Genomic DNA, 14,930 nt, shown 5'->3' with positions numbered 1-14,930 from the left:
ATGTCTCAATTTATAGAGCAGTCTATGGAGCAGTAATAACATGAAAAAATTTAATGTAATAAGAAAACGAAATGTCTTAACCTGAAATTTTTTGTAAAAATCATCCCCGCACACGCCATATTAAGTGGAAAGTGATAAACTTCGCTCCTAGTAACAAAGCAATTATGGCAAACAAGCTTCCTTCAACCAATTTGGAACGATTTCTATGACGGATTAAATCTCCGCGTACGCGTTAATAGCGCGAAATATATCACGCGTTAATTGTCCTCCAAATTGGCAATTTTTAAACCCCCCTATTTTAAGCTCAGGGCAACAATACTCTTTGAATGATATCAAAAAAAAATCCCGTCAAAATGGCTAATTAAAAAGTCGATATTTGTCTGAAGAAAAAAAACCACGCCGAGCACAAATATTCTGTTACTTTCGTTACGAAAGTCGTAACAATAATAGTCTCTGTTGAAAACCTTAGCATTGGCTGAACTTGATAAGTGGTTATTAATCAAAATGAACACATTTTATTGCAACAATATTTGCGTCACAACAATATTTGCGACTTAGGTTGGAGAAAAAGAAGATAGTTCATACTATAACACAAGCATTGCTTGTGTAAAAAACATTTGTACTAACCTTATTCCGTCCGGCATCAAAATTGGAGTGCCTTGTCCGTCCGAATCATCAATCAGGGCGAAGTCTCCCTCGAAACTCTTGGCCGTGAAAAGATTCATCAGGAACGCATTCAGCAACATCTGGTCAAAATCATTATCGATTTTTCCTCCGTAGATACAATTAGCCAGAGTAGTTCGCATGGCATCCCAGGGAATTTTCTCTGGCGGCAGATTCGATCGTCCCTTTGATGTCGAGTCAATCCAGGTATCGAGCAAGTCACATCCACATTTGAGATCCGAGTCAGTGAATTCATACTTCTTACTCCAACCGAGAGGCGAGTAGCGCAGTCTTTCTTGAACAATGCCATGGAACCATGCCAACAGAACGTACAGTCGAGACCTTTCATTTGGGGCCTAGAAACAAAACAGATCGGAACTCGAATATATCCGAATGAACTCCAAGAGATCTTGGTTCTCGAAACCGGTATTTGAATTTCTTCAGTTGCAGTTTTTGAAATTCAATTTGTGAAATTCTTCAAGTAGGCAAATATAATCCCAGCACACAACAGCAAAACGCTCGAACATGGCAAACGAAAAATTTGGACACACTAAAGTATGATTAGAAAAAATATCTTACTCTGGTAATTCTGCTCGCTGGTATTTCAGCGAAAGTCCTCATCAAGTTCGCTTTGATTCCAGGAGGCGGCTCAAACACGAAGACGCGTCCCGCTCGCACCAAATTCATTGGGAGCTTCGGAGTTATTTCACACGTCAAGAACAGTCTGAATTGGGGATTTGGGGTCAAACTGTGGAGTTTCTTCTCTATTCCTGCTAGCCATTGAGGGGCCAAATGCACGTTCTTCAGCAGCACCCATCGACCTGACTTGGCGGCCATGCTGATCGCGCTGTCCGCTTGTTTGAAACCCTCAGCAGATCCTAAAATATACCAAATCCAACGTATTTTGTGCTGATTTTACTGCGAAAAACTTATTTCAAGATATCCATCAGGCATAGTAATTCAGGTTGCCGTTTACCGATTGAGATGGCGGTGAGCTGTTTGCCAGTGTCTGCAGCCAAATCCTCCACTTTTCCTGATGCGTCGAATCCAGTCACAGAACACATCAGCACAGCTGTGCCACAGTTCACCTTAGCAGAACAAACCATTTTATTTAAGAAATCTAACATGATTCGTGGTCGTAAAGGATACTCAGTTCTTGGTCGTCGTTATTGCAGCATACAATATTCTGTAAGCCGCCTTTACGAAGCTAGGGCTTAACTCAAAAAACATGTTCACTAAAGTCCTTAGTTCACTAAATGTAAGAATTATCAATGTTTTTTTTCGGTAGAAGCCTCTAGCCCCCAGCTTATGACCCCAGGCAAAATTTTGGTAAATTTATTTCCTTGACATTTCACTTTTGCCAATCAGATTGTAGTCTTGTAGTGCAATTTAAAAACTTTTCTTTAAGGATGAAATATATCTCCACCTCTTCTTCTACAACTCTCTTCAGATCCAGGGGCGAGTCGATCACATTGAGGAACTCCTCCCCCATGATTGATGCTACGAAGAGATTGACAGCTGCCAACAGTCTGTCCGGTCTGAATGCCTCCACCAGCAGTAGATTGTAGAGAGCAGTGCCCACTTTGTTCAGTGGTTTCGCTCCACTCGGAAGTTGCCACAGCTCCTCCGGTACCTTCGTCTCCGGATAGGTCTCGTTCAGCCAGTTCGAAAACTAAAATTTTTTCTTGAGTAGATTAAAGTTATTAATCACCTAAATAAGCTCACAGCTCATTGCGGACAACCGCAGTTGATCTCTTTTAACCCTTCTTTCCTGCTCTCCTTAAGGTTGTCTGGTCACTTTAATATGGCTCGCTATTTTGTCAATAAACTGAATCAACTAATAGAGGCAAAATAAGGGCTACCTATCTTAAAATAGATGATCAAAAAGGACAATGGAATACACCTGGAATCCTTTCTGCTAAAACACTTTTCTTTTTGAATTCCACATGAAGACCTAAGAACTTCAACTTACAGTCGTTAGTGCGATGCTTTACAGGTATTAGATCCCCGTTTCAAATGCAAAACAAACACAGTACAGTGCCTTTTGATTATAAAATGTCTCGAGTAGCTATTAACGATATTTTCTGAAGCCGAGGAAATACGCTGAGATTAAACTCACTTCGCGACTGGACTCTACGCTGTTGTAGATGCTCTTGAATGCTGGCAACGACGATGCCAGTTTGGTCATTCTCTCCGCCTGTTCCAACTGCAGTCCAGGAAGTATCAGGGGCGGATTGGCCATCACTACCTTCTGGTTACCCTCTATAAAGTGTCTGTACTCCGGGTCGAATCCGTGGTCTCTGGGAAAACAAAAGTGTTCCAACTTGAGTGACCCAAACCAACCAAATTCATTACATTCAATTATATCGATTAGAAAATGCACATGCTTTTTCTGTGGCACAGGACAAAACATTTCGTTTAGTCTGATGACTGCTTCTTTACAGGATAATATTAGTTAGTTTGGCATTACCATAGTCAGAAATATTATGTCCCCAATTTATGCTTCGAGACGACAGACAATTTAAATGTTTAACTTGCAAATCCATGCTTTTCAACTGACAAACTATTCGCTCGCATTTACTTTTACCAGTTTCAGTGTAAGTGTTGCATTTGAATAATTGAATTTTGTTTTATATCAGATTCAGAAAATAACAGTTAGTCAATTCATTTACCCAAGTTCGGCTTGTAACCTGAAAAAGACACATGATTATACCTCCAGTTATAAACACAGGTTAGATACTAATTTGAATGTACCAAATAATTTTCGTTTAACCAGTCACAAATTATGTCATAAAATTACGCGAACACCGTAATTTTGATGTCTCTTTAGTGGTTTTATCCTTCAAATATAAACCATGTTCCGTCCGATAGCACAATCAAAACGTCATTTTGAAAGATCACACTCGGCATTTTAAACATACCCTGGATTTCCCTTCATTTGAATCCTGGCCAACAACACTGCGAAGGTCATTCTGTCTTGATGCAACATGCCCCTGGACACCCTTTCAAAGGTGAGTGCAAACAGCAGTCTGTTGATGATCTTCAGTCTCTGTCCCGGGTCGTTCACTCCATTCAGTGGGTTCTTGCTGTCAGTCGCCCCTTTGCCCTGCAGGGCCGCGTGGAATATTTCGAGGAAGAAGCGTAGTGAGTACTGGTACAGGAAATGCACCTGGTTCAGGGCCTCCAAGGTGAAGTACACACTGAAAGACAGGTCCAAAATTACCACAAGATAAATGATTAGGCAAAACCATTCAATCGTACGAGTCAGCGCTTTTTGGATTGGAGATCAATGCAATCCAAATGAATACATCTGTCATCGGAATTCAGAATCATAGGATACTTCCGTCTAATTCATTTTTAAGACACATTAAGTCAAGGTGGATTTCCAGTAAAAAAAGGGTCACTATCTCAATTGATGACTTTCATTTAAAAGGCAAATCTCTTTTCAATTCTGCCTAGTAAAATTTAAGTATTGTTGCTACTACTACTCAAAAAACAGATAAACTCAATTCATACAGTCATTTACGCATTCTAATCCGAGCAAATTTGAGATTCGATAGCAATCATTAGTTTCGGAAGTTATGAGTGATAAAGAAGACAAGATAGTGATGGCACATACTTGCTGCATGCGGTGGCCAGCGGAGCGTACTGCTGTGAGGTGGCGTCTACCTCGGCCATGATGACGTCAGTCTCCTCCACCTTCTTCTGCACCTCCGCCGCCTCCTTCTTCAGCGTCTCCAGGGTTGTGATCACCTGCACAACAACATGAACAGATCAAAAACACATATTTACCCTTGAAAACGATCTGATTCGTAAATGAAGCAATCATTTATTGTTCATGGAACCTAGTAATACAATCATGAATTCGGTAAATCTTTCCAATTAATTCCCTCGTAAGCGCCAAGTACAGTATGATTTAACATTTAGACTTTTGACAAGACTCTGGCAATACCTAAATTTCAATTCTTTCAACGAACTATAGATGTTCCATTTGTTTCAATGGATAAATTTCTAATCTGATTAGGATTTTCTGGTTTCGCACTTTCATAGATACAGTTTCATTCTGAACTGTTGAAGAGGACCACTAGCATAGCAAAGATTAGTGTATATAAAAACTAATAATGACCTTGTCGTCTTCCAGAATCGATCCTTTTGACTCATTCAATGCATTCAACAGCGACTTCTCCAGGTGCCTCAACTTCAGTCTAAACTCTCCCTGCAACTTCAGCAGATCCGACCGCTTCTCATCTACGTCTGGTCGCTCAGACTTCAGAACCGTATTCAGACACTGGCTCTGCAGCGAACTCCTCGTCACTGTGAAATTCACAAATGTCACTCGGCTGCACAAATCAGGCGGGAACTCCACAGTCGGGTCTCGCGTTGAGAGGAAGATCGCAAATGTCGGCGACAAATCAATATCCTGGTCACCAATTGTTATCAAGACACGTCCTCCAGTTCGGCGAACTTCTCGGTTCAGAACAGGGTTTAAGATCGGATCGTAAGACTCAACGTCTTGTACCAGAAGTGGGTTTCCGAATCGAAGGGCACTCTCCAAGTGCTTTCGGAAGTTGGAGTCCAAGAAGCTAAAACAAATTCATTCTATTGTGAAAGTCTCTAACGAAAGATATATAAAAGCAATACAATTTGAAGAAAATAGCCAACAGACAGTTGGAAAAGAAACAATGAACGCAAAGAAACAAAAAAAAGACTTGTTATTTGGACAAACTTCAACTTTCGAATTTCAAACAAAAAAGTATATGTCTTAAAGTTCTTTGGAAAGTCTTAAAGCTCTTTGAATTTCAGTAGCAACTTAAAATTGGCACTGTGTGATAAATTAACCCAATATGAGCAAACTGTATTAATAGGAAAAGTTTTTCTTCCATTGGGAAATCTAAAAACTAAATCCACTTTCAAAACTAGAAATAGATCATATTTCATTTTTTTCATAATTGGAGAGTGCATTTTGCCTATCTTCTAACAAATGAACTTAATTGAACTCAAAAAGTGCATATTACCTCCGGGCATTCTTATAAGTATTAGAGATTAGAGCATTATATCTTTTTGATATTAGAGCATTACAAGACTTTTCCTGAAAACGCAAAAAATCATCACGACCTATAAAAAGTCTGAACTATGTTCATCGACTCTTAAAAAGCACGAGACTGTCAGATCTCTTCAGCATATACTTGTCGTACCAAGAAAAGAATCCATGACTATATATGACAATGACTTATTCAACTGCTGCGCATACACTAATCATGAAACTAGCAAGGAGTTTTCTAGCTCTCGTAAAAGGGAAGGTGGAATTTGTTAAGGGAATCCTAATACTTCTGTTTCACAATTCCAAAAAAAATTAAGTGTTGAAAACACTCGGAAAGATTCTAGCTGGTTATAATGTCATGATTTATTCAATTTTATGCATATCAGAGTTAATAGAAAAAAAACTTTTCCCAGTATTTTGACTGTCTCATGGAAAAATAGCAAAAATATCAGTGCACCTTGTCTTGGTGATCTTCTTGTGCCTGTACTCCTTGGAAATGAACTCTGTGGCCTGGCCACTGGGGTCGATCACAAGCGGGTATCTGTTGAATCTCTTGAGCATGATGGCATTCTCCACGCAGAGGTCGTCAGCCGGGAGCGAGTTGGCCTGCCAGGAGAGTCTGTCGTCCGCAGAGGAGAGATACTCCACCAAAGCTGAACAGCAGAAAAGAGGTTTTCATTAAACCATCGCTAAGTTTACTAAAACCATTTTTCACTGGGTGAAATTTTTAGCTGACCCTTCTCTTCAGCCAATCAACGATACAAGAAGTCAAATTTAAAACTAGAGTTTTTTGTAATTTCCTTCATTAGGGTAGATTCCAATTCCATATACGCATATGGCAATTATCAAACTAACCCAAGTCAGTTCTGAAGATGATGTTGGACTGCTGCAGCTGTTTGCTCCATGCCTGCACCAACACACGTCGCATGCTCTGGTCAAAGTATCCGGCATAGGCCATGAAGGCGGAAGACAGGATCACATCTCCGACTATGGTGGCCATCTGTGCCTTGAATGTCTCGCTGCCTGCCTCCCATCGCACTTTCTCACTCTCCAAACTGCCCAACAGGGCTCGACTTCGGGTCACCTAAGTGCAATTATCCAAATCAAACACTAAGTATTTCGCCATCCTTTCAAGTTACAAAAAAATTGCTTCTGCTCAATTTTCAATTAGTAATAAAGTCAAATCATCAAATTAAACATGCAGTTAAGGCTTGCTAATAGCAAACATAACACAGAGGCGAAGCTGAGCTTCGCACCACTTGCGATACGAATATGAATGACTATGAAAATCAAACAAAAAAATCGTTTTTGTCAATAAAAACTGCAGCAAAAGTCCAAAAAATCCGTAACAAAATTGCTAGCACCATTAGAAACTCTACAAAGAGCTTTGGAATTGCTATACAGAATTCAAGTTTTCAAAAAAGTCTTTTCTACGAAACTAAGCAGACGAAAATAAGCAGACAGACAATAATCTTAATTGCCCAAAATTTTCTATTTACAAGAAACACTCTCAACTGGAATTGAACTCCCGGGCTTTGTCGTCTCAAGCATGGGGGTTACAGCAACTAGGAATAAAGCTGAACAATCGAGCTAAGGGATCTAAGACGACAAAAATAAACAGACGGATGATAATCCGAAAAAGCACAAAAACTCTATTTTGCAAAAAAGGCCCCAGCCGGATACGCACCGCAAATCTTTGCCGTCTCAAGCAGTTGTTTTACCTCTACGCCTGAAGCGCCGGATATTTGATTGGTTTTGAATTTATAATTATCAAGCGGTAACAAAGCCAAAAAACCTGAACAGAAACCCTTCATGCCGAAAAGAAATTCATAAAATTCTTAACTTACTAAAAATGTTAGGTCCCTTTCCCCTCAGAGCACACACACGCGCACAACAAGTTTTTTCGGACGTAACGACGCAATATGAGGCCAATAAGTCGATATTAATTAGGCCAAAACTTATTGAGCCGATAAAAGACGAAAAAAAATTAAAAAAGTGAAATTTTAACAAATCGAGCTGGTAAAATTACAACCAATGTGAAAAGCAGATTACCATTCGGCCGGATTTTTAAAAGCTAAAAGCAACTGCAGGTAAAACTATTTACAGCTAAAAAATGATTGTTAGATAAGGCAATTAAGCCGACAAAACAAGCGAATAGGCCGAATTTTTTTTGAACCGGAACATTTAGCGTTTGAAAAAAACTGGTCCTGGTCAGATTCGAACCCGAGACCTTTGCCGCCCTAGGCGTATTAGTTACCACCAGGTTAAATGTGCAAAAGACACTGCCAATTTTGAATTCATTATGAACCACGGTACCACCAGGAGACAAATGAGTCCTGCGGACAAAGTTGTTTACGAGAAAAAAGTCTTCTACCCGATTGCAATACCCTTGCTATCGCAAGGGTAATCATGCAATACACCTCTATCGGTTTATTTTTTCTATTTAACGATTTTTTTAAAAGGTTTCAGGCTTTTTTACTGTCTAGATCGCCCTCAACTGACCTTTGCTTCAACCAACTCGGCATCCGTCTTGATACTCTGAGCCTGGCTGATCAACTGGGCATACTCCGCCGTGTATTTAGCGATACTCGCTTCCAGATCTGCAATCAACTTATTAGTCTCATCCGCTTTCGCCTGATTCTCGGCCGCCTGGTTCTCCAAACTACTCAACTCATGTCTAAGTGGATCCACTTTGCGCAGCATCTCTGCGTAGCTCACCTGGGCAATTGCCCACTTTACCATAGGTCCACACGCCTGACTTGCTTTGTTGATTTTCTCGAAGGTGTAATCCGGATTTGAGAGGTACTTTTTGTTCATTTGTTCACGAATTTCGTCCCTAAATTAGTATTAAGCTTCGTTTCCTATTTTCACTCAAACTGAGAACACAAACGTCTATTTTTTATTCAGAAAAGGAACAGGGAAGCATGCAGTTTTCACAAGATGAATCTCAACGCTGAAATGCAGAGCTTTTAAAGAAGGACAAACTCGGTTTGGCTGCGACGGCCTAGACATATCAGCAGCCATTTAACCATTTGTAAACCCATCGATGCTTTTATCTTTATCTATATTTATCATAATCAATTTTAATTGAACTTGAGTTATCGCACCAAAATTTTTAGAAAGATGAGCTTTCTAAAGTTTCTACATTTCAGTTTTGAGTATAGAAAATCATGAAAATATGTGAAAGGAGAGAAAGATAAAGAGCCCCCAACCACGTACGAGATCTGGTCAGCGTCAAAGTTCAGAATCCTGGGGATGAAGTCTGCCGTGTTTATTAACTGGCGGATATCTCTCCAAGTGGGAGTTCCTTCTCCCAACATGAGGCAGACACTCTCCAGAGTGATTTTGACTGGGGGAGGGGGATTGTTCATTGTCCTGATCTCAACTAGATTCTGACGCTTGATGGAGCTCACAGCTGAAAAGAATCAAAAGAACCCTAAACCTAAGTCACTTGTAGTATCAGCAGTCTGAAAGGGAAAAAACAAACAAGATCCATTTTAATCAGGAATACAAAAAAAACGTGAAACACTCCATATGAAAGTTGATAGTTAAATGTTCCAAGTTCTCCGCTTCGAGTGTCACTTAAGCCAGTCATTTATGCCATTTTAAGCAAGAATCCATCTCCAACTAGCGTTAAGAAATGACTTAAGATGCCGGCTTAAAGAGATCCCAATTCACCAAATCGAGCCAGTCAATCAATATATCCTGAAAAAGGTGGCATCCTAGAAACATACGAGATGCTCTCCGAGTCGAATTCTATGATGCTTTTGATAAATGAATCACTGGCCATGAAGGCCTTGATGTCCTTCCACTCTGTGAATTTCTTGCCCAGCAGGAGAACTAGTGAGCTCACTGCCATTTCTACTGGCTTCGGAGGGGTTTTGAGAGCTTTGATTTCTCTCAGATGATCTTTCTTAATTTGCTTCACAGCTGCAAACATAGTTTCCAAAATACAAGCATTGTCCGCAATATCAACATGACAGCGTTAGCCTGGACACTTTTGTTCTATCAATATAATATTGAGGATGAACTTATTTAATATATGATGTCTCGAAAATTTGAAACTAGATAAAACATGCCAATTAAATTTTCATGCCATATCTGAACTTAAAAACTTACTTTTTGGCATACCAAGACAATTCAAAAAGGAGCAAAATTTAGTCATCAATGCATCCTATAACTGCAACGTCAGAACTAATTTATGAGTTTTCTCTATAGTTACGTAGTTATCAGCTTAATAAGAAGTTTTAAAGAACAGCTCCTTCCTGACCTGAAATTGAGCGAAATAACGTGATTTGAACTGACCCTGCTTTGCGTCTTCTACGGCTGGTTCTACAGCCGCCAGTTGGTGCATCACATCTGCCCTCTTCACCGAGATGTACTCGCTCATCTCCTTCAGCTTCACCTGCAGTGCCTCGCCCTCCGTCTTCTTACTCTCTGCCGCCTGCTGATCCGCCACCATCTGCTTCAACTTCGCATTCGCCAACGCATTCTTCTCCTCCAACTCCTTCGACTTCACCTGCAAACGAACACGAGATGCATGTATACTCGTTCTTATATGCACATAGCCAACATAAAGATGAAAAAGTGTCAATGAACTCAAAAATTAAACCTTGTATGACTGGCATTTTTTCCATAAAATTAACCAGATTTACAAAAACTAGAAAAGACTGAAAGGTTAACTTTTTATTCAGACGGAAAACTCGAAAATAAAATCCACTTTCAAAACTAAAGCCCTTCGCGTTTCTTCACACCATTTTATTAGCATAATTTTCTTTCCTTATTTTTTTTTCCCAAAATTTGTTTCCTTAAAGAGCGTAATTTTCTTTCCTTTTGGCAAATGAATTAGAATAGAACTTCAAAATTGAGTGTTATCAAAAACACGCAGTTTTTTTATTTAATTAACCCAACTTGGATCAATAGGTAAATTTTTAGTCCGCTAGAAAATCTGAAAATTAAATTCCACTTTCGAAACTATAAGTCGATCACGTTTTTTGAGACCTTTACATTTTGCTGTTCAATAGTGAAGTTTAACTTCCTTCTAACAAAGACAATGAATTGAACTTGATAAGAAATCAAAAGTCAAACAGCGAAAAAGTAAATTTGAGCCTGAAAAATTTTAAGATTTTCTCTGAAAAAAAAACGAAATAATCAGCACCTATATAAGAGTCTGAATTCTTTTTTTTTTTAAAAAAAAACTTCACCTTTACAACTTCAAAAAAGACAAAATATAAGGCTTTACAGCTCTTCGAATTTCAAGAACAATTTATGATTGACACTTTTTTAAATTCAATTAACTCGTTTGAGAAAGCTGAATCAATAGGTAGACTTTTTAATCTGCTGAAAAATCTGAAAATTAAAATCCCAATTTTGAAACTTCAAAATCCACGTTGTCGTGAACTTTACACTTTTGCTGTTCGATAGTGGAGTTTGCATTCCACTGAAAAGTCAAACCGCGAAGAATCAGATTTGAATGCTAACAAAGTTTAAGACCTTTTCCTAAAAAAAAACAATAAAATCACCATGGCCTATATAAGAGTCTTCACTACACTCATTGACTCTTTCAAGGAGAACTAGGAAAGGCGAACTAGCGGAATTATTCAGGCCAACAGATTTCCGTCGACAAAAGTCAGAAATCTACAGCAGAAAACCGAATTTCAACTCATTCACAATTCCAATATTATATCGCAAGTAACCCAAGTAATGCTTATAAAGGGCAAAAGTTTCCGGATAATTATTCCGACTTTCGAAGAAAGCGACGGAATATTTGTGCTAAGGGTGATTGTTTCCAGACGCATTTCGAATGTTTAATCAGCCATTTTTGATTGACGGAATTTTTTTTCCTACATCTGAAGCTCTTAATGTCTTGAGCTCAAATTAAACAAGATAACTTACCAGTGATAATTTGTCGCGAAGTTATAAGGGTTTTAAAATTGCCAATTTGGGAAAACTAACGCGCGCTGTACTTCGTGCTATAAACGCGTGAGCGACTTTTAAATCCGGCTCAGAAATTGTTCCAAACCGAATACAGGTAGACTAGTTTTTCTAAAGAATACATTACTGATTGCTAAATACATCAATTTGTGCTTTAAAAAGCATATGGGGGATGAGTTTCAAAAAAGTATGATTTTGTAAGTTTCATTATTTCTTTTTAAATCGAACACTACTCCATAGATGTTTAAGGGCAGTCGGAATATTCAGGGCAGTCAAATACTCAGGGCTTCGCACTGATACCTAATGTTTTACACAGAGGCGAAGTTGCACTTCGCATACACAAGCAAAAATAAGACCGATAACGCTACTGGGAAAACTGAATGAGTAAAACTTTGAGTCTACGAAATTTCTTAAGTGACACACGCCAATTATGAGTCTACATAATTGCTAAGTGACGCAAGCCAATTAAGACGCATTAGCAGTACCAGTCAATTTGAAGAAGAAAAAAGACATTTACATGCCTCAATTTAGACATGCCTCAATTTATAGAGCGGACGCATTTTAACTAGCATACGAAAAAGTTCATTTAAAACATCCGACCCTGCCCAGGTTCGAACCCTCTTATTTTGTTGCTGGTCTCCTTCTCTACCTCTACGTTACAGATCCATGATACCTTGAAACTGAACTGCTATTTTTAACATAATAGTCTCTATTAATATCCTTAGCGTTGGCTGTACTTCATAGCTGGATCAAAATGAACACATTTTGTCGCAAAAATTGCATCGCAACAATATTTGCGACTTAGGCTGGAAAAAAAGAAAGTTCAAACTATAGGACAAGCTATGCTTGTGTAAATAGTGTTTCTCAACAATTACCGAAGAGTAATAGCGGACGAAGAGTAATAACGGGTCTACTTACTTTCAGCTCCTTCTGCATCTGTTCCACCTGCTGCACAGTCTCTCTAATCTTCTGCAGACCCACACTCAAGTGCTGCTGCTGCTCCTCCAGGTCATTCCTCTTCTCACTCGACAACTTCACATAGTGACTGATGAAGTCCAGGTAGTGTCTCGGAGTCACCACCACTGGACGGCCTCCTCGCTTCATCAACTTATCACTCACTTTATGCAGTGACTGGTGAATGAATACAAATGTGTTCACAATTGCACCGTGGAACGACAGTGGTGTCGGGATACTTTCGAAGGCGAGGGGCGGGTTGAACTGTGGCGCCGTGTAATGGTTGTTGTCGATGTCAACCTTGATTGTGAATTCTTTGCCCACTTGGAAATAGGCCGACAGTGACCAGTCGCCGAACCAGTTGAGCACGCACCTGAATAACGGCATAAATTACATAATTATTCTGTTCATTTCAACGCGCAAATGTTGGACAACTCGCTTAACCTACATATTTGAGGGCAAGAAATGAATCTAATACCAGGAGGCACTAGATGGAATCAAACGCTCTAGAATACTGATCATTTTAACTCTCCGGCGATCTCATCTGTTGAAACTGTCAAATATATACCTGTTGAAGAGTGCAGGCGATGTTGCGGCTCTGTCTTTCAGCCCATCAGCAGAGGGATTCATCGTGAACACCACGTGCAAGTTTCTCATTACCTAAAAAAATGCAAGCTATCAAACGTTTTCTACTTCAAATTCCATTTTCAATACTTGCTGAAAGATGTCTATTTCTGTAATAGATTTAACTTAAGTTAACTAAAAAGAGGATCATAGATGGTTTAGATAAAACTTCTTCATGCTGACACGGAAGAATTCGACCATCTTTCCTCTATTTATTTTTATCTCCATAATTGATTTCGATTGCTATGTAGCACGAAGAAATCATTAGAAAGCAGTGACAGTAACCTGATGCGTGAACCACTTGTACAACTCTTCGTTCGAGTCCAACATCAATCCCTCTCTCACCGCCCCCTCTTTGATCTGTGTCATCAGAGTAGTGTACTCGTCTCCCTCGAACAGACCAGGCACTTCTCCATTAGCCAACAGAGTGTTCATTCTCTCCAGGAAACTGGCGTCTAACACGTTGCCCTCGTCCATGATGAAGCAGATCTTCTCTCCTTTGCATCCCGATCGTCTCAGCACTATTCGCAAGTCTTCGTCAAAATCATCTCCCGTGTACTTGCGGTGCACCTAATCATCGTTTAATGTTTCGTGAAGCCCACTTAAACCGCACTCTAACACCCTTGAAACTAACTATCCACAATTTTAAGCCATAGTTTAGCTCACCAATTCATTTTTTAGTTGCACTAATAGAAACGAGATTTATATTAACCATTTATTATATCACCTCAAATGGCCAACCAGCGTATACTTCTGAGTTGAGCTTTAACTACCGCTTATTCACAAGTACGGACCAATAAGCAAAACCGTAAAATTTTAAAAAAATTATGCTTTCTGGGCTGAAAATTGATGTCTCAACTTCAGCTTCATTTTGGTGACTTCGATCTTTTCTACATTCTCACTGCAGTGTAAGAGTATGTACCTTAATCTGATAGACAGTAAGTCCGTTCATCCAGGCCACAAATCGAGACAGAGTAGTCTTTCCTGCACCTGACACCCCGATCAATAACAGATGACCTTGGGGCTGTCTGAACACTCTGTCTATTCTCAATACATGGTCAAGCACTTCGTTGAACAGCACCAACTGCACGTCCAATTCTTCCTCGTAGAACACCTGAGAGCAAAAGATCCTTAAAATATCATTTTATGGAAAAGACGACAGTACAAAGATGTTAACTTACGGGGACTTTTAGGAAAAATCAAGGACGATTTTTCAGTTTTGAAAGTCTTTTCTAACAATGCCTCTTAAATTTTCTTCCAAAGAAATTCTTTACCAAAAATTTTGAACTGAATTATCGATGCACATAATTATCGATGAGCTGACCTTGAATAGCCTCATTGTTTTAGTAACAACTGTTACCTTGAGTCTGGCCTTGACATAGTCTCTGAGCTGTTCCTGTTCCACTGGCATGTAGTCTTTGGAGAGCCAGTTTGAGAACAGGATGGGTCCCTTTAGTGCCTCCTCTCTGTCTATGCCTGGGAAGTGACTCAGTGCCACCTTCTCCACGTGCTCATCTGTCCAATGGCGCTCCTCGTCCTCGATCAGGCGATCCTAAAATAGAATGCAACAATTAATGATAAATTAGTCAGAGCGATGGATGTTTAAACTCGTATGCGAAAAATGACGCATCGCGTTTATCATATGAACTTATCAGATTTCTATAAAATATTCCGTTAAATTAACGATGCTCAACTTTCCACTTCTGTCTCATGG

At 39.4% G+C, this 14,930-nt stretch overlaps 1 protein-coding gene across 5 annotated transcripts in view; it reads right to left on the bottom strand.

Moving 5' to 3' along the window:
* Positions 1-14,930, bottom strand: part of LOC134841105 (cytoplasmic dynein 1 heavy chain 1-like) — an 80,472-nt gene that overhangs the window by 7,982 nt on the left and 57,560 nt on the right. For 2 of the 5 annotated variants that reach the window (XM_063856886.1, XM_063856889.1), the window contains 19 exons: positions 14,577-14,768; positions 14,139-14,330; positions 13,502-13,786; positions 13,161-13,252; positions 12,557-12,965; positions 10,010-10,223; positions 8,924-9,119; positions 8,207-8,540; positions 6,560-6,788; positions 6,162-6,357; positions 4,790-5,246; positions 4,283-4,416; positions 3,585-3,863; positions 3,336-3,353; positions 2,783-2,963; positions 2,090-2,335; positions 1,640-1,751; positions 1,243-1,541; positions 628-1,019 (listed from right to left, as the gene is read on the bottom strand). In XM_063856886.1, the coding sequence (XP_063712956.1) occupies positions 628-1,019; positions 1,243-1,541; positions 1,640-1,751; positions 2,090-2,335; positions 2,783-2,963; positions 3,336-3,353; positions 3,585-3,863; positions 4,283-4,416; positions 4,790-5,246; positions 6,162-6,357; positions 6,560-6,788; positions 8,207-8,540; positions 8,924-9,119; positions 10,010-10,223; positions 12,557-12,965; positions 13,161-13,252; positions 13,502-13,786; positions 14,139-14,330; positions 14,577-14,768 (4,457 nt within the window). Of the gene's footprint in view, positions 1-627; positions 1,020-1,242; positions 1,542-1,639; positions 1,752-2,089; positions 2,336-2,782; positions 2,964-3,335; positions 3,354-3,584; positions 3,864-4,282; positions 4,417-4,789; positions 5,247-6,161; positions 6,358-6,559; positions 6,789-8,206; positions 8,541-8,923; positions 9,120-9,438; positions 9,635-10,009; positions 10,224-12,556; positions 12,966-13,160; positions 13,253-13,501; positions 13,787-14,138; positions 14,331-14,576; positions 14,769-14,930 lie in introns of all 5 variants that reach the window. The other 3 variants (XM_063856888.1, XM_063856890.1, XM_063856887.1) reach the window with 2 other exon arrangements.

Source organism: Symsagittifera roscoffensis, chromosome 3, assembly GCF_963678635.1.
Source record: "Symsagittifera roscoffensis chromosome 3, txSymRosc1.1, whole genome shotgun sequence".
In the NCBI taxonomy this organism is placed as follows: domain Eukaryota; kingdom Metazoa; phylum Xenacoelomorpha; order Acoela; family Convolutidae; genus Symsagittifera; species Symsagittifera roscoffensis.
Note: the sequence above shows the minus strand (reverse complement) of the source record. Positions and strands in the feature narration are given on the sequence as shown.